Source organism: Silene latifolia, chromosome 1 (assembly GCF_048544455.1).
Source record: "Silene latifolia isolate original U9 population chromosome 1, ASM4854445v1, whole genome shotgun sequence".
NCBI lineage: Eukaryota > Viridiplantae > Streptophyta > Magnoliopsida > Caryophyllales > Caryophyllaceae > Silene > Silene latifolia.
The window spans coordinates 185,198,660-185,223,261 of record NC_133526.1 but is presented as its reverse complement, the minus strand read 5'-3'; the positions used below and the strand labels follow the sequence as shown (position 1 = coordinate 185,223,261).

Sequence of the window (24,602 nt, the reverse complement as noted above, 5' to 3'; positions counted from 1 at the left end):
GACTCCGACTCGAATTCATCGTCTTTTGGTTCTCTTTTGAACATCTTTCCTTCTCCAGTGGTGAGCTTGAAGAGTCTTCCTTGATTGTTGGTCCACTTGATTGATTTTCTCCATCCTTTCTGCTGATTCGCATTCGTTTCTGTGATTAACGCGGTAGGGTTGAAGTGATCGTCTTGAAGTATCATGGTAATGATCTCATCCTGCGCGGCTCTAACAAATCGATCCTCCCCAAACAATAGACTAACAGCTTGTTCGTCTAAGCAAGGTGCTTGACGGGCTTTGACGGTAGGAACCGTTTCTAGAGGGATGAAGTAGCAATCGTGAAAGATCTCGATTCCGGCTAGCTTCCTCTCGAGATAGTGCCAAGGTTCGGGAAATCCGTGAAAGAGTTCTAGGCTTCCTTCCTTAACGAAGTATCCGTTTAGGGTAGGGAGATAGGGTCGCATTTGGACTCCCACGTACTTACGGTTTTGAACTTGAGCAAGCATCTCGAGAACTTCCTCTTTAGTGGGTTTGTACCCTAGTCCAAGTGGTATCCTTTTTTAGTTGCCTTCCTTGTATGGTGCGAAGGTGTTTCTTCGGATAGGGTTTAAAGGCATTCCAGGGAAGTATCCCTGGGATTTGAGTATGTGGTTGACCACCAAGTTGGAGTAGGGATCATAGTGTAAGGGTGCCAATTCGCTTTCTATGACATTTATGCTTTGGAAGCCCCCAAGTTCATATACTGGATCCGTAAGGACTTGATTGTTCGACTTCTTTTCGATTATTGCCTTGATGGGTGACGAAGTGATCGTCACCACTTTGCCATTTAATGGGATTTTGATCTTTTGATGAAGGGTGGATGTCACCGCTTTGGAAGCGTGGATCCAAGGTCTTCCTAGAAGTATATTGAAGGAAGCTTCAATGTCCACTATTTGGAAGTTAACCTTTCGCTCAATTGGCCCTGTGGCTATGGTTAGGTTAACGAGTCCTACTACCTTTCGTCGTGTACCATCATATGCGCGAACACCTTGATTGGTAGGGGTCCAATATGACTCTTTCATGCCTAATTTGTATGCCGTTTTGAGGGGTATGACGTTGACCGCGGAGCCATCATCTACCAAGGTCATTGGCAAGATCTTCTTTAGACAAATGACGGTGATGTAAAGAGCCAAGTTGTGACTAGCGCCAAAAGGTGGCAAATCTTCGTCTGAGAAAGTAATAGGATTACTTAGCTTTGGTGATTCTTGGAAGACCAAGTTGACTACATCTTTGGGTGTGGAGTTATGTGCTACGTTTAGTTTGGCCAAGGCTTGCAGTAAAGCTTGGCGATGTGGGAATGAGCTTGCTACCAATTGCCAGACTGAAAGATCAGCCTTTGTCTTTTGTAATTGCTTGAGCAAATGATCAATGGAGTCATCTTCGTTATCATTTGGCGTGACAACGTTGGTTGGACCATTTTGAGTAGTGCTTTGATATGGACGGCCCGAACGAGTTAGGTGGTCCACATCTTGGTCCTCACCATTTTGGACTATTTCTTTGACTAGGGAGTTTTCAATGAGATACTCGTCCTCATCGTCATCGGCCCATACTCCATTGATTGTAGCTAGTTCTCTCATTCTTATGATCTCGTCTTCCAGTCGTGTGATTTGGTCGACTAGTTTATCAACCACGGCGACTATTTCTTGCATAGTAGCGTTTTGAGAGAAGATTAGCGGCACATGCTCTTTAGGTGTTGCGTTGGGATCATGTAAAGTCATCACCACATTTTCTACTTCCCAAACTTGTCTATCCACACTCCTTGCCCATGTGATGAAGTCGGAAATGGTAGGAGAGATAGTAGAGTAGAACCCTTCATTTTCAATCGCGTGGATCTCATCTTCAATTGGAGAAATGAGGTGTGAACAATCTAAGGTAGATTCTTCACTTGTGATCACTAGAATCCCAAGAGGGTTCTGAGTGTTGTTGGGTTTACCTCCCGGCGGTATTGGTAGTCGGCCATCTTCAATAATGTCTTGAAGCACATTTTACAATTTTTAGCATTTTTCTGTGTCATGCCCCTTGCCCCTATGGTATTCACAGTACGAGTTCTCGTCCCAGAATTTGGATTTCTTTTCGGGTTCGGGAGTAGGTCCTATGGGTTGGAGTTTGCCTTGCTTCATTAACCTTTTTAGAGCGTTGGAGTAAGTATCCCCAGGGTTCGTGAATTTCCTTGGTGGGGTACTTTTCTTGGATGGTTCGAGAAGGTTAACTTCATCGGTCTTGTTAGTGGATCCGTATGAACGACTTGTTGAGCCTTGATATCCTCGACCTACCGTTTTGGACAAGAGCCATTTACGGATGTCATCTTCAATCCTTGTTCCTAGTACGGTTAAGTCCTTGAAAGTTTTGATGTTTTAGTATCTCAAATGATTGGCATAGATGGGTTTGAGATTATCCACGAACTTTTCCACAAGGGTAGCCTCATCCGGGCGTTCAACTAGTTGGGTACTAGTCTTCCTCCACCTACTTAGGAAGTCGGTGAATCCTTCTTTGTCATTTTGGGTAAGAACCTCTAGAGTGTGCATGTTAACTTAGATCTCGGCATTATCCGCATATTGCTTAGCAAACTCGATCGCGGCATCTTCCCAAGTAGCGATTTTCTTGTGTTCTAAAGAGTAGAACCATTGCTTTGGGATGGTGTCAAGAGATGAAGGAAAGATCCTTAAGAACATCTCGGGTTTGATGCCTTTGATAGACATGTAATCCTTGAAGGCACGGATGTGGTTCAAAGGGTTCTCATGCCCTTTGAATTTAGGGATATCCGTCATATTGAAGTTGGTTGGCAATTTGGAATTGACGGCCTCATTCTTGCGGTTGTTCTCCCTATAAATGTCATCTCCTTTAAGGTACATCAATTGCTCCTCTAAGTATTGGAGTCTTTTCTCGGCTACAGTCATTCCCATGAGAGGATTTTCGTCCTTGGATTCACTCGCGAAGTCACCTACTACTTCACTTTCGTGAGGAGGCAACCTCCCCTCTACGGAATAGATCCGACCATCGATGGTGTCAAGGCGATCATACACTTGATCTTGGGTAACTTGGATTTGAGCTAACGCGGCTAGGATTCGATCATTACCATCTTGAAGTTGGTTGATGTTCGCGTCACTGGTTCCAGGCATCTTGAAAAATGGATAAGAGATCGATGACGAATCAAAACACGATCGACCATTCTAACACACTTGCAAAGAGAAGAAATGTTTTGACTCTTGAAATGGGTGTGTGTCACTTGTGTTGAGTGAGCTTTGAAGAAAAGACGAAGTTTTGAAAATGTGTATCCTAGTCAACTATAGTGTAGTTGTAGGAGTGGACTCGAAGTGAGGTTTTGAAATGGGCTTGGGCCCGAATTTTGACTCGACAAACGGACAGAGTTTTGACTGGATTTTGCGCTAATCAATGGCCTTTTTCGAGAATTCTTGTTAAAAAAGGATTTTGATTTTTACAAAAATCGTCATGGTTTTGTTTAGAAATGGTGATCACGTAAGGTACAAACATTCATACAAGCATTATAACGGGATGCTGAGTGCTTTTAAAAGGGTTTTGGTTTAAAGGGTGGGTTGCCATACCGAACAATCAAACCCGAAGTCTGTGGAGAGGCTCGTACCAAACAAGAGTAAGACCGATTCCTAGTCCATTTCCTCAAGTAGTGAAGGTCCTTGATACAAACAAGAGTAAGCATCATGGTATGGATGACGTCAATCGCAATCCATTCTTAGGCCCAAATAAGAATTAGGACCGTTTAGACGGGACGATTGGTCGAATGGGTTGGGTTGGGCCTAGGAAGGCCGAATAAAACGGTCTAGGAAGACCGAGTTATGAAAACCGACAATTGTCTTGTACAAATTATTCCCTAACCTTGTTCAAGTTTCACCCTTGGCTACACGTAAGTGTATTATTCCCCAGTGGAGTCGCCAAACTGTGGACAACGGGGGCCTACGGGGGCGCTTGGGAGGAGAGAACAAGCGTTTGCATTTGTTGGAGTCGCCACCAATTTTTATGGGAAATTGGAACCGTTTGAATACCTCGTGCCATGTCAAGACACAAAGTAGAGACATGAACACTAAGAAATCGTTACCCTTAGCATTCTATGTCTAGAATGACTCTCGTGGATGCCAATGAACACGGATGTTCACAGAGATCTGGAGTAAGGGGTGAGGGTACGTATTAGGAAGCTCTTTTGATCGAACACCTGATCCCGCCCGCCTCTATAGCGGCCTCTACTAATGATTAGGGACGTCATCTATACTCGATATACCGTCGGTCATATGCATGCAATGCAATATCCAAGTTTTAATCCTAACATGTGAGAATTAGACTAGGTCGGTTGACACATAATTTAGCATACAATTGGGTCGAAGTAGGATTTAATGCTTAATTACACGTGAAAACACGTAAATAAATCATACAAATGCGATAAATATTACAATGATAGAAAATTATAATAAAAATTACAACAATTACATCGGGTTTCATTGATTTATGTCGAAAATACCTTTGAAACGGACAATTTGAGAAAAAGGATAAGAGAAAGAATTAACAAACGAATCAGATCAGTGGGTGATAATACGAGTAATAGTCAATTGTACGTAAGCTAATTAAACTAGGTCAAGCAACAACGGAGTTCAGAGACAGAATTCATCCTGGAACAGGCGCAGCAGGACTGCGCCCTCAGGAAGAGGCGCAGCAGATGCTGCGTCTGTTCCAAGGGTGAGTTCTGGCTGTGAAGCCGGAACTGCAAATCGTTAATGTAAATTGGCGATTTTAATGGTTAATTAATATATTTACTCGGATGAAAGTGATTAATAGGTTACTTACATGTGAATGGGTCATAAAAGCAATAAAACATGGATGAGACGGAATTAAGACGGATTATTTACATGGATGAATGATTGATTAGTGACATAGGTGAACAAATAGGTTAAACAAGATGAATTAACGACAAATTAATGACGAATACGACAAAAGACAGATGAAAATATATCAAAGGTCGAATTCCAGAAACCCGGTATGAACAAATCGAATCTCTACAATCCGGGTTGGGTTTAATGACGAAAACCCACAAATATGAGATTATAAGGGATTTAAGTCGGATTTAATGATGAATTATACGTGTGAATGAATGATAAACAACATACATGAAATTATTAGACTATTGTATCGAAGAATTAAAGAAAACAAACGAAACAAGCAAAGAATGATGAATTACAGAGGACGAAGGAAGAAGAAAGGAAGCAGGAACTGCGGCAGCCTCACGAAGAGGCGCAGCAATTGCTGCGTCCTTTCTCGACGGTTTATCTTCTGGAAATCCGTAAAAAGAGATTTTAAAGCACGGTTTTAGAAATCGGTTTTAAGAGGTGTTTTCGACATAAACCTTACATTAATGATGATACAAAAAGGTAAATAACAATAAATAAAGAAGGATTTACACCCTCAGACTTACATGTTTGACAAAACGAGAAGGACTAAGTTATCGATTAGTGATGCTCGACTCGAATGTAGACGAAAGTGCCCTCGTAAGAGGAAAAACGATTAGATTAATTAAGTTGATTGATGTGGAGTTGGTCAAATTGGTCGGTCATGCAAACGAGGCTGGTACTCAGAAGGATCCGAGCTTACGTGGTTGAATGTTCAAGCACATAGACGCCAAAAAGTAAGAACAAAGGTCTAGAATGCAAAGGGAGAAGAGAAGGGCGGACACTCACGTGAGAAATATGAGGAGCGGAGGCTCCTATTTATACTAATCACGTAAAGGAATAGGGTTTTCGGAGAGACTTTGGAAGTGAATCTCGGAAAGATATGAAAAAGATACGAAAAATACGCAGAAAAGGACCTGGGAAGAGGCGCAGCACCTGCTGCGTCTGTTCCCAAGTGGTTTCCTCCTGCGGAAGAAAGATTTCCATGTTTAAGTTATGGAAGGACGGAATAATTTGGTTTTCCTTAATATTTTGTATGAATATTACGGGAAATTATTTACCAAAGAATAAAGATTGTGAAATAATTATAAAATATGGAATAGAAATATCCGGAACATTCCAGAACATTCTGACTCGGATTTAACGGTTATCAGAAAATGGAGACGGTTTTAGGCTCGGACTCCAAATGTACTCTAATTACTGCCAAAACGACCGTATCGGTACGTAGATGACAACTAAGAGGTAGACATTAATGTTTGATCAATCACTTGACGATAAACTTACGAACTGTCATAAATCGTTCCGCGTACCAAACATGCGGCCCAATCATCACCGGGTGGTTTGCGAGAGGTGCAGAAATGAGGTATCTACATCCATAAACCTAATACGGTAAATGGATGTTTAATTTCCGTCTTGCATGCAAATCAACCATAAATCCAACTCGACATCGTATACTTGATACTTGGATTAAATCAACCGACTTAGAAAGCTCTCACATGTTTGGTTTAAATTATTGGATGCGCATTCATGCATTTAAACCGTTATATGAACTTCGCATCTCTATCGGACACTATATCCTTAGGCACCCCATGAAAACGAACCACATGCTTCCTATAAGCCAAAGCCAATTGTATCTTGGTCCAATTATTTTTCATCGGCACAAAGTGAGCTGATTTCGACAGACGGTCAACTATAACCCATATCATGTTATTATCCTGTTGACTCCTCGGCAAACCCACTATAAAATCCATATAAATGGACTCCCACTTCCACTCAGGTACCTCAAGAGACTGAATCTTACCTTGTGGTCGTCGCTGCTCCCCTTTCACTCTCTGACATGTCAAACAACGAGCCACAAACTCAGCTGTTTCCATCCTCATCCCAGGCCACTAGAAATTCTTCTTCAAATCTTTATATAGCTTGTCACCACCTGGATGTCCCGAGTATGGTATGCAATGTGCCTATGTCATGATTATCTTTTTCAATTCCTCATCACTAAGAACACACCATGTCCCATCAAATCTCACACTACCATCTGTATGAATATAGAATCTAAGCACCGTCCCTTTCTCTACTCCAGCTCTCCACTCCTCAATCTTGGGATCCAAAGCCTGTTTGTTGCGAATGTCATCATAAAGGTCTGGCTCCACTGTCAAATCCCCTCTAGCATCCCCTTTCTAGATCATGTGTATCCCCATCTTCCCCACCTCATCTCTCAACCTCATCAAAGACATAGATGTGCATAGAGAATGCACACTCTTCCAGCTCAAGGTATCTGTAACCACATTAGCTTTCCCTTCATGGTAAATGATATCCATGTCATAATCTCCAGTCAGCTCCATCCACCTCCTCTGTCTTATGTTCAATTCCTTTTGAGTGAAGATGTACTTAAGACTCTTGTGATCTAAAAACACCTTAAAGATCGTACCATAAAGATAGTGCCTCCAAATCTTGAGAGCAAACACAACTGCACCCAACTCTAGATCATATGTCGGATAGTTCTCCTCATAAGGCTTCAATTGCCTAGAAGCATAAGCAATCACTTTCCCATTCTGCATCAACACATAACCCAACCCATTCTTTGAAGCATCGGTATACACCTCAAAGTTCTCGCTCCCTTCAGGTAATGCTAAGATTACAGCTGTGGTCAAACGCTCCTTTAATGTTTGGAACGCCATCTCACAACTTTCATCACAACGAAACCTATTCTCTTTCCTCACCAAAGTTGTCATAGGTCTGGCTATCTTGGAGAAATCTTTCACAAACCGTCGATAGTACCCTGCCAAACCTAAGAAACTTCTGATCTCTGTCACATTCTTTGGTCCTTCCTACTTGGTAACTGCCTCAATCTTTGCAGGATCCACAGCTACACCCTTCTTTGAAATCACATGTCCCAGAAAAGAAACTTCCTCTAACCAGAACTCACACTTAGACAACTTTGCATACAGCTGATGTTCTCGCAAAGTCTGCAACACTATCCCCAGATGCTCCTCATGCTCCTCCTTAGTCTTAGAAAAGACTAAGATATCATCCATAAAGACCACACAAACCGATCCAAGAACTGACTGAAGACCCGGTTCATCAAATCCATAAACACTGCAGGTGCATTAGACAACCCAAACGGTATCACAACATACTCATAGTGACCATACCTCGATGTAAAAGCCGTCTTTGGTATGTCTTCTTCCCTAATCTTCACCTGATAGTAACCCGACCTCAAATCAATCTTAGAAAAGACCGATGCACCATTCAACTGATCAAACAAATCATCTATCCTCGGCAAAGGATACTTGTTCTTTATTGTAACTCTGTTCAGCTTTCTATAATCGATGCACAACCTCAAGCTCCCATCTTTCTTCTTCACAAACAAGACTGGTGCTCCCCACGGTGATACACTAGGTCTAATGTATCCCTTCTCAATCAGATCATCCAGCTGTTTCTTCATCTCCTCCAATTCCTTAGGACCCATACGGTACGGTGCCTTACATATTGGCCCCGTCCCCGGTTTCAACTCAACACTGAAATCTATCTCCCTCTTCGGTGGTAACCCCGATATCTCCTCTGAAAAGACATCTAGAAACTCTCCCACCACTAGTATATACTCAACTGACGGACTCTCCACTCTATGGTCTCTTAGATGGCATAAGAGCAACGGACACCCTTTCCTCAGATAGGACTTCAAGGTCACTGTTGCAATCAACTTAACTTTGGGTTTGACAACAAACCCACGATAAGACACACTAATCCCCTTAGGACCTCTCAAAGAAACCCTCTTTTGATGAAAATCTATCTTAGCTTTATACTTACCCAACCAGTCCATACCAACTATCATCTCAAAACCCTCCAAAGGAAACTCTAACAAGTCCACTGGTAGGTCAACCTGCCCAACTATCATAGACACCCCTCTATACAACCGCCCACAAGATACAGACTCACCCGAAGGTATAAAAACTTCCTCTTTTACAGACTCATACCCACTCAAACCCAACCGTTTAGCATGACTCGATGATACAAACGACTGTGACGCTCCCGAATCAAACAAAACAAAGGTAAAGACTCCATTAACAAGAAAAGTACCGGTGATAACGTGAGCATCATCCTCAGCTGCTTTCTTCTCCATCATAAACAGCTTACCACTGGTCTTCTGCCCACCTCTCTGGACAGTACTAGCTGAGGTAGTTGGCTTACCAGCCGACCCCTGGTTGTTGTTGTTGGTTACCGATTTCTGGTATGAATTACCGCCATTTCGGTTAGCCCCACCGTTGTTGTTACTATGGCCACCCATGTTGTTCCACGACCCAGCCGGCCTGTTACTAGCATAACTCTGCGAAGGACCCTGAGGGAAACTCCCCTGCGACGGCCTCTGGAAACCCTCACTTATAGCACTAGTGCACTCATGCCTCTTGTGGCCCACACCGCCACAGTTATGACAGGTCATACCTCAACTGCTACTACCAATCCCACGGCCACGCGCGTAAGAAGCTCCAGCACTAAACCTCGAACCTGATGAATACGCTTTTGTCTGGTTATGGCCGCCCCTTTTGTAACTAGATTGACCACCACCCTCACTCTCAGCCTTTCTATTTTCAGAGGCTCTCTCTCGGCTCTCCTTAGCCATCTCAACTAACCTCTCAGCCCTCTTAGCACGCTCATAGACCTCCTTAACATCAGTAAGATCTCCCACCGGTAACTTTTCCATAATCTTGGGAGTCAACCCCTTCTCAAACCTCAATGCTAAGTTCTCTTGGCTCAGCCCCATGTCCTCAGCATACCTAGATTTCTCATTAAACTTGTGGTAGTACTCAGCAACTGTCATCTCAGAAGTAATCTTAAAATCATCAAACTCCGCTCTCATCTTACTACGCACATGCTCTGGCACAAACTCTCGCCTCATCGCCCTCTTAAACTCATCCCAAGGTATCGCAGGTAACCCTTGTTCAGATATATCTCCAAAGCACTCACCTTAACCTTGTCCCGCCACTCTCCAGCTACTTCTCTCAAGTAGAACGCAGCTTGTTCCACAAGAAGCTCATCTGGGCAATGAAACAGATTGAGTATATTTTCCATCTCTCTATGCCAATTATCCAGCAAAATTGGCACCCATGTCCCCATATACTCCTTAGGGTTGAACCTCGCTATGTGTATACTGATCTTTGAGTGATCAGGCCCCACATCCTTATCTTTTCCCACCTTTTTCAAAGCCTCGATGAAAGCATCCTGGTGCTCCAACATCTTTATGATCTCATCAATGCTCATATTCTCTGCTCTAGCATACAACGCGTTTCTCTTTGGTGGCATCTTGAAACTATATAAGAGAGAGATAAACATAAACACACATCCCACATCTCAAACACGCATATGACTTGTACTGAACCTACACGATCGAGCCCCATAACCCACTCGATCGAGTTGAGGTCACTTGATCGAGTTGCCCACTTACTCGATCGAGTGCTTCGACTCCAAAACCTGACCAGAAAGCTCCCAAAAACATACTCGATCAAGCCAACTATCTACTCGATCGAGCTGCCTCTACTCGATCGAGTGCCACCACCTACTCGATCGAGTTCCCAAAAACTGACTTCTGCCCAGAAACGAAAAACTACCTACTCGATCGAGTCACACCCACTCGATCGAGTCTCTCACCTACTTGATCAAGTGCCCCCCACTCGATCGAGTCATGCAGACTCGTACACTACCCGCATGTTCAAACTCACACTCCCAACTTTCTATACCCATATGCAAAACGACAAACAACAACATATATACATACGTATCGCTTTATATATATTCAAACAAAACACTTTTCCTTTCGTAATTCTAACATGCCACATTATAAATCAAACATCATGCTTTTCAATCAATCAACATACAATTCACATCATCATCATCTTCCAATTCATATCTCTCATCCTCCACATACATACATCCACCGATTCATACCACACATTACTATATAGATACACAAAGCACAAGGTAAACACATAATGATCCCGACACACACCCCCATGTGACCGGTTCAAAATTGCAGGGCGAGTTCGCGACTTTAGGACGTCTCCCAAGCCTTTGCATTAGCTCCTACAACTCCTACCCCGTGTTCATTTTAATTTGACTTCATATGTTCATTAGGTTCATTGGTTACAGGTTTCAAGATCGTCACTCTGATACCACTTTGTGATACCCCCATACTCCAAGTGCCTTATCAAGACCACTTATGGTATGAGAACGTCACCATCTCGGTTACCCGAGGCAATGATAATCAAATGACAAAAAAGAAACATACTTAAATAGTAATAAAGTTTAAGTGTTACATGTCCAACTCCAAAACTGATAAAAGTAAATAGAAATGTTCTCCAAAACCAAAGTACTCAAACTACTAAATGAAACACAGTGGAAGACTCTAAGACCGGTGGTGACTCTTTCCCAGCTATTCCTCGCATAAGCCATCATACCTACTCAACAACTGCTCACCATCTCCGAATGGATCACCATAGCTTTTAAAACATTTAACGGGGTCAGTACTAATTACATAAAACAATGCCACAATGAACAAGAACACAAACAGCTCAACAAACCCCTAGTCTCCATCTCCAATCTCCACACAACTGACTACACACTAAAGTGTGTAGTCCTACCAAAGTACCCATCGCAACAAGTACTCCACGGCGCCAGTGGGGGACCGCAGCCGTTCCCACCAAATCCTCGCTCATCTCTATTGAGCGATAAACCCAAGTTCATTAATGTGCACATCCATTCTATGGCGGGTTCCACAGAAGGCGAATCAAGGGCGTGAACTCACTCCCGCAAGTGACTCCACTCAGCCAGGGACGCGCCCCGAAGATCACAGACAGATACAAACCAATCAACAATATACGGCCAACAACCGTCAAGATCAACCAACAATATAATTAACCAATAATCACAACAACAATCACCACACATTATGTAGCTAATACTGAGTAGGGAAATCCTACCTGAAAAGCAAACACCAAAAGTCGATCAAGCAGCTAAGGCAGAATCTCTCCTCAACGAATCCTCCTCCTATACATACATACATACATACATACATACAATCACAACCATATTCACATAAATCACCCAAAACCTCCAAATCACCCAATTAGGGTTTAACCAACTTTAACAAAACATTATAAAATTTATATGAAAAGCTTACCCCCGACACAAGGATCACAACGGCGTAAAGAACAATGAAAACCGACACTCCTAGCTTTGAGATTTGCTAATAATGCGGCAAGAACAAAGCAACGTAAATTCTAATCTTCTCTTTTGAAAGGTTTAGAGTGTAAAAGTGTTTTAAGAAAAGTGACGAAAGCCTTAAATACTAATCCCGCATTATTACCAAAACCCGTCAAATATCACCCGTAAACTCACTAACTCGATCGAGTAAGTCACTTACTCGATCGAGTACCCTACAGGCAGTGTACTGTTTTGCGTCAAAAACTACTTACTCGACAGAGTAAGCCTCACTCGATAGAGTACCCTTAGACACATAAAACCGTAGTATTACATTTAGATGGATTGATTTCTCTGATACATATGGAAAGATATAATTCTATTAGATGAATTGCAATGTACGGGTACATGATTATATATTGTTACTAGGGTACTTGGGCTACAAGACAAGTATAATATAATTACAAAGATCAGATTACCTAATTACAAGATTACGGAGATTAAGGAGTTCCCATAATCTTATCATACACGACCAATACCTATACGGATCCAAAATAAGATCGAAGATCCATACCCAAATTAAACCATTAGGGTAATACCCAACCGGTCAGGTAAAGACCTGAATGACCGATCCATTGCCATTCTTAATCTAGAAAAAAGGGGTCCCAGACGTCGCAGGAGGCTCTACAAGACCCACTCGTCTTTCGCGGGAAAGCACCTTTACCAAGCAAGATTCACTCTATGTACACTAAACTCGAATTCGATAGGTTCAATTCGTCTAGATCCATATATAGATCACGATCCATCGGTAAGAATCTCAAAGATTAGGGCCCATACATTTCATAACTAATCTATGTGACGGGTTAGATCTTACAGCTCTAGGTGACGTCCATTGCCATCCTTAGACGATGGAGTCGTAGAGTAGAGCTAGCAAAAGCCGCCCCGCCCCGCCCAAACTCCGACCCAATAGAATCCGAAAATTGGGTGAACCGACACGACCCGTGGCTAATCCGATAACCGACAGTAGCCTTTTTTTTCCAACCCGACCCGATTCATGTTCTAATATTGGCTCAACCGTACTCGATAGATGACCCGATAAAAAATTAGCTTAATTATGGTGTAAATACTAAATAAGACATAATTGACATTTATCATAATTGTTTTCACTTAAAATTACAATTAATACACGTACACATTGTTTAAATATAAAATTAGTCATAAAAAACGAAATACATAAGATAAAATATATGTCGATAACCTGACCCGCTAATGACCCGACCCGACTTGCCACCGATGATCCGCCTGAAGATGACTCGACATAAACTGTAACCGACTCAAACACTTCAGTGACCCGTCATAACTCGAACCCAATATAACTCGACCCGAATGACTCAACCCAAATAACCGGATTGCCACCTCTGGAGCATCAAATAGGCAATGGCCATGCACTATAACCTTAAAACCAAAACCCATAGATAAAAAAACCCAATAATAGGGGAGGTCCATCTGAACATAAGCCCATGTTTGTGAAACTCATTATAAGCCCCAAATTACAGTCTCTAAAACACAATAATTAGGGTTTTACTTTACTTCATCGTATACGATTCGCCAAACTCCATTTTTCTTCCCCAATTTCTTCAATTCCGTATCAACAAATAACATTTTCGAGTTTGGCGATATCGTCGATGATTATCAATTTGATTATTTTCGATTCCGCAATTTCCCCCTTTTTTGTTAATTATAATTCGTGTTAAAATTAAAACATGAATTTATCTATCAATTAATCATCATGGAATTCATATATTAAAGTTTTGATGAATTGGGTATTGAATTAATTATGTAATTAGGGCAGCTGGCCGAGCTAATTGGCTTAAGTACTGCCAAATTAGTAAGTTAATACAGCTGCTTACATTAAATATGTTAAATCATAATTAAGGGCATAAACCAGCTCTTGCCTGTGTTAGTTTCACCAGGTTAAGATTGACAATTGCTCTACATTTTTCTTGTAATTAAAGACTTGTTCATTTTTGTATGTTGTATCAGTTTTTGTAATTTATATGGTATTTTAATCAAAGTTAAACAAATGATTGTGATAAGTGGGTTTTAAGATTATTAGCTAAATCTAAGTTTTTGGTCATGATTTTCCTGAATCATAATGTTGGTAGATAGTAACAATGATGTACTCTGTAGTAGATGCATGAAAGGTTTTATGCATTTTGGATCAAGCTTGTTTCTTTGATCATAGATTCATAGCTAGTAGGTAGTAGGAGTTTGAACACCATGGCTGGATTTAGGTTCTGTTCGTCTTGACTGCAACCATCTGAATTGAACTGAACTTAATTTGAGTAAAATGGAACTATCCTAACCGAACTGAACTTATTTGTGTGATAAAATGATTCAAATTGAACTGAATTGAAATTAAGTTCAAAAGAACACGACTTTACTAGTTGAAAAGTTAAGTTGGGACTTGGTTGCTTTTATTTTGCTCATTGAACAACTTTTCTGGTGAAATGGTGAAGTTCAGATTCACCATTTTTCCATTTGGTTCTAATAAGGAGAGACACATCAGTTGGCGTCTGATCTTTAGTTCAGTTCCTGTGGCCTTTTGAGTTATATGGTTTCCCACACAGTGATTCATTTGATTTGGCTGACTAAATGTGATTAAATGTGATTCGTTTGATTTTGTCGATTGAAGGATACCTGAGTAAATGTGATTCGTTTGATTTGTCGATTGAAGGCTGGTCTGAGTGCGATCTTTCGTCTGTCATTGTCAGTGTATGTGTAACTCTGTTAGGATGCTTGTTTATTCGCCTTCTGCCATAACAGATGATGCATTTGAGTGCTCATGTTGCTTTCCTGTTTGATTTTTCGGGAATACTGCTGTATCTTTTTTTTTGGTTATGTGGACAATGTTCGAGAAGGTCTGTCATAGGCCTTATTGAGGAGCTGAGCATCGTATTTGTTCATGTACTAACATTTCCGAGGAAAGAAATTACTGTAAAAGAATCAAGATATTGTTCTCGAATGCTATGTTTCTGAAATTTGAGATGCGCTTTTTGAGTTTTTGGTGTAGAAAAAGGCTGGTTCGATCTTTGAACTTAGGTGATGATTATCACCGTTCAACAACTTCGTCAATGCCTCAGCCGACATCTATAAAATCTGTTTAACTTGTGCTGATAATGCCGTCAATCTATGTGATGGATTACTTGTGACTGGCCAGAGCAGATGAATAGAAGCAAGAACTCATCCTCGGTAATCTGTATCATTGATTTCATGGGTATGGCTTCCAGCATTCTTTGATCAAAGAATGTGTCACACAGTCCGTGTTTTGCGACTGCAGTCTAAGGAAAGATTCAGGAAAGCCATGTACCAAACGCTGAAACGAGAACGCTCAGGAAGGGTAGTCATATCGTATGCGGACTTCGGAAGTTTGTAAATTTGAGTAGTGTGTTGTGGTAGAAATTTATTCCCTCTGTAAATTTTCTTCTTGTTCGTCCAAAAAATTTCCTCAACGGACAAACCCGATTATTATTAGTAGTGAATTTTATTCTGTAATTTACTTGTGTTTTTTCAGTGTTCAATATATTCAGCAGAATATGATCAGTCTGCAAGTTTCATTAATGTCTTCCAATTTTCAAATCAGCAAGTCTTGAATTAGATGATCTTATGTAATTCGGCATGATAATCAAAGCATGGCTTGCGATAAGCTCTTTAGGTGAAGGAAAAAAGTTCTCAACAAATTTCTTGTGAGAATGATGATCAATATATTACATGATCTCAAGTGATGATCTTATTAAATCACTTTGAGTGGCAACTCCTTTACATGCTACAGATTTTACAGCCTCCCTATGTTTACATAGTGAATCTGTCTGGTAGCGTAAACTGTATAAGAGAGCTTCAAATTCAAGGGAGTGTGCTATTTTTATGTCACTGAAAGATGACACAAGTCTCAACGAAGAGACGAATTTTTACAAAGGGAACGGTCGTTGCCTCCTGCCTGAGGTCAATGCAGCAGATTCAATCCGTTGCATGTATGTTCCTGTACAAGAACACTCTCGTTCGCAGTTTGTCCGTCCATGATTTGAAGCCATCTCTTTTGAAGGCGGTCAAGGATATCAGCATCGCTGTATATTCATCCACATCACAAATTATCAGAAGAATCTCTCAAAAATTTAACTGACACAGATGGTACAAAAATGAAAGCTTTCTTTACTCTTAATGAGCGGTAACTGAATTGCTCTTGTGATTTCGTTTAAACCAGAAAAGAAAAGTACGATACCTCAAAGAACCAGGCGTTGGAGGATGTGGTTGAAGAAGACGAGGACCTTCATCCATACCTTCACATATGATCTCCCCGCTTTCATCTTTATAACAAATTATACCTGTTGCATGATCTTCAAAAACCTGCAGCATCACATTATCACGATTGCTCAATCAAACAATTTTCTATAAGCCTGCTTTCATATTTATCTTTGTGTTGGTGGTCAGACTAGTCACAACTTAATCTCAGTCGAGGTCAACGATGCCTCAAATAGGACGAGGTACCTTACCATATTCGGTACCCTGCCCGACAGTATACGGTATAATATTTGTTAAAAATGCTAACATAAAAAAACACAGGATAATCAGTAAGAGTCAGAGACAATACCAGGTTTTTAATGGACGATCTAATCTGTAATTTAACTGCTTTCCTGACTGGAAGCCGGGTTTTCCTACACATCGCTACGCCGAAAAAAGACTTCTGAAGGGAAACAGATTGGTGAAGTATGGTATAGGGTGAAGAGGAGATTTGTATAATAGCCATATATGAAGATGAATGAAAACAAGATGAGTCTGCAGCAAAAACAGGAAGGAATAAGAGAATGTTACCCCAAGTGAGGTCTTTTATATCAGTAGATTGACAAAACTCATTTAGTTGAAAACTGACTTAGATACCACTCTAGAGTAATTAATTAACTAAAAATCTGTCCTATATCATTGAAGCATTAAACAACATTGAAAATGATTAGAATAGTTGGTCTTCCTTAAGACGGTCATATCTGTCTTAAGTTTAAAATGACCATATTTGTCCTAAGTTTAAAACGGGTAAAGGACTAACCTAAATAGATAGATGGGACATGTTTATCGTCATTGCTAGATCTTTAATTTTGTTTCATCTATTAATTGATCCGTTTTATGTTTAAGACGGATATCCGTTGCAAAGCTATTAGAAAAATGCCTAATCACTGTCCATTATGTAGGGTCAGAGGGTCCCACCTAACTTATCTTGTAGCTGTCATTGCATACAAGAGTTGTTTCATTAGTTAGTAATGCTACAAAGTCGTCAAAAAATATGATTGGTTTAATCCCTCCTATTATTTCATTGAAAATTGGTGTATTGTAGGCGTCATTTTGTTGCTCTTATCTGATCTAAGTTTTTTAATCAATCTAGTTTTTGGGTACAACAACAAAGTCATTGTCTTGAAGACATTGGATCAGTAAACAATAGATGAGGCATAAGAACAAGAAGTGTATGTTTCTAATGGGCAAAAATTTGGCTAAAACGGTTATATGACGGATTGATAGAATACGGTGATCATTCAAGGTTCCGGGTAGGCTTTAGATATTGAGAGCTAACTCGTCTTATCCCACACAACTATATACCATTGATGTCCACACATAATTAGCTAAAATACACATGAACTTGTATACATATAACAGTCTCATATATACGAATACGAATATACGATCATGATCATATATGTCAAACATAGCTAACCATGCATCCTTGTATATGTTTGTCCACTTAAAGGTCATCACGTATTCACGTTACTCCAATTAATATATAACAAAGAGCGCCAATAATCAATCAACCAGAGAAAATTAACATATCTTATACGTCACTTTGCTGGAAAAAGTCGTCAAATAAAAAACAATCCAAGAAAAACTGTCAATTTCAGAAGATGTTTATTGCTTGTGGGACTCTTGCAAAAATAATTAAGTGCTAACAGTAGTAGAGAATTATTTATGCTGGGACAAGCACTGGTTTTATATTTTAAAAGTTTTTTCATAAATATTTCAATTAATTATCCGAATATCCGCCAATAAACCAAAATCATTTGAATACTATTCCTTTCTCCTGTAGCTCTGTCTTTTCCTTTTACATTTTTTCTTTCCTCTCCATTGTTGTTAGATACTTAAGATGAAGACATTTTGTATCGTTGTCGATAGATTTGATATCCCGAGAAACTGACTTGTATATTAACAATATGTTGGACATCATAGATTATTATATATTTTGTGTCAATAATATAAAAAAAATTATGTAAAAGTTTAGACTAACTCCTTATCTTTAATAACATAACATCAACAATCTACTCTGTTATCGAAGTAGTAAGAAATACTCGTATTTTTTTTTAATTATTAAACTCTCATTTACACATAACAAAATGAAAGAGAGTAGCGATTTGAAATAACCAACTGGTCAAAAATAGTATTGAAAAAACTAATCCCAAAAACATTTGGAAGATTAAAGTAAATGAAGTGATGTACACTTTTAAAGAAAGTTAATCTGTTGTGCATTCCTAGTTGCCATTCCACTCTTAGTAAATTAAAATGAACAAAGCCTAATTTCTAATAGAATGAATGTCAGCCACAATTTTCTCTCATATGACCATAAAAAAACTTCCATATAAAATCACTAAGATCTTGTATTCCTAGCATAAGATGTTATCAAAAGGCTTACTCACTCCTTCCCAATCATTTGTTTACCTTTGATTAAAATACCCGTCATAAAAAATAAAAGAGGTAAACAAATGATGGGATGGAGGGAGTATATTGCTGATAAAATACTACCGGAACATTAAAGAAAAACTTAAACATAAGGAAGTCAAAATCCAGATAATAAAAGCCATAAAGATTCAATATTTAGAAAAAATGTACCTTTGCTCAGTCTTGTTCAAAATTCCTCCTGTAGTGCTCCAAGTTTAAAGTGAAACACTGAAACTACAAAGTAATCAAATGACAATATTTTCCAAGAAGAAATATAAGTATAAGATCACTTCCTGATAGCAAAGCTGTAAAGTTATTACCAAGTGAGAAGTTACTAAGTTAATATAATCAGGTAGTTGAGGACTCGGGCCGAGGCATTGGTATCAATCTAGATTACAATTGTGAAGCTAAGTTGTTTCCAAAATGCTTAGTTTTTAGATAGGCAAGGCACATCGGCGAGATGAGGGCCCGTGTTGATCATGTTCATACCACGAGGTGAAGGTGTGCACCTCATTCGTGTACTCTAGGCGCATTATTTTTGCAAACAGAATGGTATTTTCGAAATAAAAATAGTTTTAATGGTGCAAAGAGAAGAGTATGATGAAGGAACTAAAGGAAAATTGCATAGTAGCGACTAGCGGCTTTGTTAGTTGCACCTATGAAGTACGCGAATCCATGGCATCCCCAGACGTTTTGACTAGAGTGTCTGTGAGACTATGCTGAAGTGTGCCTAAGGCGTGGTGTTTTAAGCTAAGCCAACATGAATTACCTTAAAGTGCCATAATTTACTTTCACCTGATCATTCAATGACCTTCACTGTTTTAGCTAAGCCAACATGAAGATACAAGGAAGGAACCACAAATAATCTAACAATAGAATTCCTCAAAAAGCGAGTAGTATAGAACAGGAAGTCTAACATAAATACCTTCTGCAAGAGACTGAACATAAATACTACAACAATGTAAACAGAACAACAAAGAGATTCAGTCGCCAGCTTATTTGTACTAAAGTACAGAGAGTGAGCACAACAACAACAACATTACCTCAGTGCCTCAAAGGCTCCCGCAAATTCCGGGTTGGGGGGGGGGGGCTCGAATGTACGCAGTCTTAACCTTGTATTAGCAACACAAAGAGACTGTTTTCGAATGACTCAAGATGAAAATTGCGTCGAAAACTACCTTGATTGACTGGTACTTCACAACAGAAAGAAGCGCAGTCACTTTAGTGAGCCATTTTGCTTTATTCCATCATTATCCGGAACCAAAGAGTGAGCACAAAATCAAAAAAAAAATTGATTTTTGCACGGGTGTTTTGTTTGTGAAACTATGAATATGATCAAAGAGAACTGGTGTTCCTGACACTTGATAGTGCATTATTCCATAAACTTACCTTATAGTCGCTTATACTTATCAAAGGGAGCAACAAGGGTGGATTTCATAATGACAGCCGTGACAGGTTTCTAACCAATGAGTATTACCACTCAGTAACTTTACAATCTAATCTAGCTAACATCTGCCTTGGATCTTTTAGAGTTGAAACAAAAGAATTGTCTGTCAATAATGGAACTTACAGATCATTTTATCCTGGAGTATCACCAACTAATACCGGCATTTTTCTCTAGATGTTTAGCTCTCATAGTATCTCTGACTTGAGTTGATCCGTCCCAGTCACCTGAAGTAGCAAACATTCCTGACAATTGAATATAAGCTCCTGAATTTTCAGGATCAAGTTGAATGATCATCTCTGCAACCTCCTTGCCCAAAATTTTATTTCCATGGGCCACACATCCTCGCAGCACAGAAGACCATATAACTACGTCATCCTGAAACGACGTTTGCCTAATTAGATGCACTGCTTCATCAAGGCAACCAGCTCGCGCCAAGAGATCAACCATGCAAGTATAGTGTTCATATGCTGGTTTTATGTGATAATCGGATTGCATTAGATGAAACAACTTCCTGGCCTCCTCAATCAGTCCACAATAACGACAAGCAGATAGAATTACAGTGAATGTGACATCATCGGGCTTAACTCCAGAATGTCTCATGTCGGCAAATAAACTGAAAACCTCCATTGCTTGACCATTATTGGCATACCCAGTTAACATAGAATTCCAAGAAGCTACATCCGGTTTGATCATGTTGTTAAATAAATTTCGACCCAAGTTAACAGTACCACACTTGCAATATAGATCAATGAGGGATGTTGACACAATCAAGTCACCCTCCAAGCCTAGGACTGTTGCTCTTGCAAAAATCTGTTCCCCAAACTCACGTGAAGTAATGCTGGCACAAGCGCTGATTGCACTTGCAAGAGTAAACTTGTCCATTCTAATTTCACGCTTATTCATTTCCCGGAAAATATGTAAAGTTGATTCAGGAGAACCATTTTGAGCGAAACCTGCTAGCATTGAGTTCCATGAAATCAAGGTTTTATGTTGCATATTGTCAAATATTTCCTTGGCCTCATTCACTCTTCCACAATTGCTGTATGTGCAGATCATAGAATTCAGCAAAGGAGTATCACGGTGCTTAACCTCCCGGAAAAACTTGCAAGCGTCATCTGGAACTTTGCACTTGGTATACATACTAATAACAGAACATGCGACAACTATGTCTTGCGAAATTCCAGATTTGAGAGTAAGATTATGCAGTTGTTTTCCATGCTGAAGAGCCCTAGTGGTAGCACAAGCATTTAAAGCACTGTTTAAAATAGAAAACTCCGGCTTGAAACCATTATTCCTCATCATGTTAAACAAAATCAAAGCTTCATTCCCCTCATTGTTAGTCACATACCCAGTAATCAACGAATTCCAAACCACAACACATGGTTTAGCTATACTGTCAAAAATCACCTGCGCGTCTTTCATTCTACCCACATTCGCATATCCAGTAATCAATGAAGAGAGTGAAAAATCATCTACTTCCTTCATTGATCCGACAACATGCTTCGCGTTATCCAAAAATCCACACTTGCTATACAAATTCACAAGCGAACTACCCAACACCGAATCAAACTCTACACCATCAATAACAATTCTCGCGTGAATTTGCCTGCCGTACTCATAAGCCATCAAATCAGCACAAGCACCAGTAACTGTTGCCAAAACAAAATGGTCTCTCCAACCCGCTTCACCAAGCTCAAAAGTCATATCTTTAAACAACCGCAATGCTTGTCGAGGAAACCCATTTCGCGCATACCCATGAATCATCAAATTCCAATCCATCCCATTCTTACTAGGCATTTCATTAAACAACATTCTACCGAAACTCAAATCACCCGCTTTTACGCAACCCGAAAGCACAACATTCCAAGAGAAATCATTCTTACATGGCATAGAATTAAAATACTCCAATGACTTTTCTCTATTTCCTGACTTCATGTACCCCTCAATCAAAGTATTCCAGGAGAAGTAGTTTCTTTCAGGCATTTCATCAAACAGTTTAGCTGCACTACTCATTTCACCTGCTTTACTGTATAGCTGTAAAAGGCGGTTTCCAAGTGCAATAACGGAATTGAAGACACCATTTTTAAGGAGTAAAAGATGGATTTGTTTAGTTTGATTGATGGAATTGCAGGATTTTAATAGTTGAGTACAATAACGCAAGTTATATTCCATGCATAAATAATTTAATATCCCACGGATGTACTCCGTATACAAATAAACCTAAAAATTTACACAAATGGTTCCCTCTATTAAAGGTAATAATGAAGGGTTAAGAGTTTAGACAAATCCTTACTTGTTACGGTTATAAGCTTGTGACGCCTCACACACGATTTAAATTACTTGGGACTTTGTGAGACTTCAAAAGCTTTGCGACTGTCATAAGCTTGCTGAAGAAATTAAAGGCGTATAGGAAAATTGGTCACCCGATAACCTCTAGTGAAGTAATGAGAGACCGTCTCGTCAAAATATTTGTGTTAAAATAATATTTTTCTTGTATAGCAAGTTCAACTTTGATAATGGTTTGATTAAGATCATCTCACTCACATTATTTTCTCAATGTTTTAATCTTTAGCTGCAAAGCTATTCTACTCTCTACATACATTAAATTACTAAATCGTTTAACGTATTTACCAATTTTTCGAAAGATAATAGACGAGAATATAAGGGAACAATCGCGTTTGTTTGTTTAGAAATTGGTAGAGGTTGTGTATCTTTTTAATTGAACTGATATGAACTGATTTGATATAGACTGAAATTAAGTCCAAAATAATAGGGACTTGACTTTGAAAGGAAGAATTGGAACTCAAATTTAGTAAAGCTTCCTTCTCCCTTCGTCCGCACCTCTAACTTACCTTCCACAACTATTTTCGGTCACCTTTATATTCAAACTAAAACTCGTAATGTAGATGTTATCGTGGAGTGGTGCACTAGCTTAAGAGAGAGAAAAAAATTGGAGTCTTGCTTAAATTGGATTTTCATAAGGTCTATGACTCGGTTAGGTGGGAATGTGTAATTTACATATTTAAAGTCATGGGTTTTGGTTCTAAGAGCATCTCCAACAACGCTTTTCACTCTCTGCGTTTGTCCATGCCGTACAAAAAAGTGTCAGGTGAAGTCAAATTTGGGATGAGGATTGAAACACTGCGCGGTTACTCAAGGATTGAAACACTGCGCGAAACATTGTCCATATCATCTCTTTTGTTACTTTTTCAATTTTATAATTCTCAAAAAGTAGATGTGCAATGTATTATTTATTATATACACATTTACCCAACTAATTAGTTTTAACCTATTTTTTATTTTTACCAAAATTTAATATGTAATTATTATTTTTCAAAAAAACTAATTACACTATAGTTTCTATTTTTTTTCTCTACAAATAGGTAGTAGTATTAACATATAGATTTGGGATCCTATGAGAACCCATAACATAATGAGAACTGTGAGAACCATTCACAATCGTTACATCTAAAACCAAATGTAGGACTGCGATTAAATCAACTAAGTTCCCAAATTTTCAACCCCCAGACCTTTCATATTCCGTCATTTTGAAAAAATCTCATTCTCACTCCTCGTTTTTCCTCTCTCTTCGATTATCACAGTCTTCTCGAGCTTGCGATGACATTAATGGCGACTTATTCCTCCTTCATACCACCACCTTCCTCCTCTTCAACAACAACAACAACAAAAACAAAAAAGCAGAAGAAATCAGTGAAGATCAATGAGGCTAACCTAGCATTTCCGATACTCCAATTCACCCCCAATTGTTCCTCTGAAAAGTGCTCTTAAACGCCCAAACTGTTATTCTGATTCCACTCCTAATGATTCTTGTAAATTCCTTTTCTTTTCTTTACTTGTTTTAATTATGTTATCACTTTTGATTTGTTTTAATGTTTATAGTAGTTGAAAGTTAATTAGGATCAAATCTTGCTCATAATTAGGGTTTCTGAGTTGATTGAATTAGTTACTGATTGTTAATTTGGTAAAAGAACAAGTTAGTTTAAGCATTTTTAGGTTGAAATTTAAATTGAAATTAAGATAAGTAATGGCAGCGGAAAATGATATTTGTGTTTTCGAGCTTTCGAGTTTTAAACTGCAGTGATAGGTGATATTAATATTCTTAGCTTTGCTGGAAATATCTTAGAAGACCAGGCGAAAATTAATTAGTTTAATTAGTATACTCTTCGATTATCACAGTTGTGAAGAATTATGATAATTGCAGATAATGAAATGCTTATAGTGGATGGCCAATATGCTACTTCGTATAATTGAAAATGTTTGCA

At 39.3% G+C, this 24,602-nt stretch overlaps 1 protein-coding gene across 2 annotated transcripts; it reads right to left on the bottom strand.

Annotated features, from left to right (window-relative positions):
- Positions 1-15,862: 15,862 nt before the first annotated feature.
- Positions 15,863-22,726, bottom strand: LOC141613305 (putative pentatricopeptide repeat-containing protein At1g77010, mitochondrial). 2 transcript variants are annotated; one of them, XM_074432040.1, is made up of 5 exons: positions 20,443-22,726; positions 19,044-19,106; positions 16,771-16,955; positions 16,402-16,526; positions 15,863-16,246 (listed from the first exon to the last, which is right to left on the bottom strand). In XM_074432040.1, exon 1 carries the CDS (start codon positions 22,489-22,491, stop codon positions 20,464-20,466), a length of 2,028 nt encoding a protein of 675 aa, XP_074288141.1. In that variant the 5' UTR covers positions 22,492-22,726; the 3' UTR covers positions 15,863-16,246; positions 16,402-16,526; positions 16,771-16,955; positions 19,044-19,106; positions 20,443-20,463. The 2 variants fall into 2 exon arrangements, with proteins under 2 accessions (XP_074288141.1, XP_074288145.1); XM_074432044.1 differs by having other exon boundaries at positions 19,044-19,100; positions 20,443-22,688.
- Between the last annotated feature and the right edge of the window lie 1,876 nt (positions 22,727-24,602).

Coding starts and splice junctions, on each gene's coding strand:
- LOC141613305 (XM_074432040.1), bottom strand. CDS start 22,491: ATGGAATATAACTTGCGTTATTGTACTCAACTATTAAAATCCTGCAAT.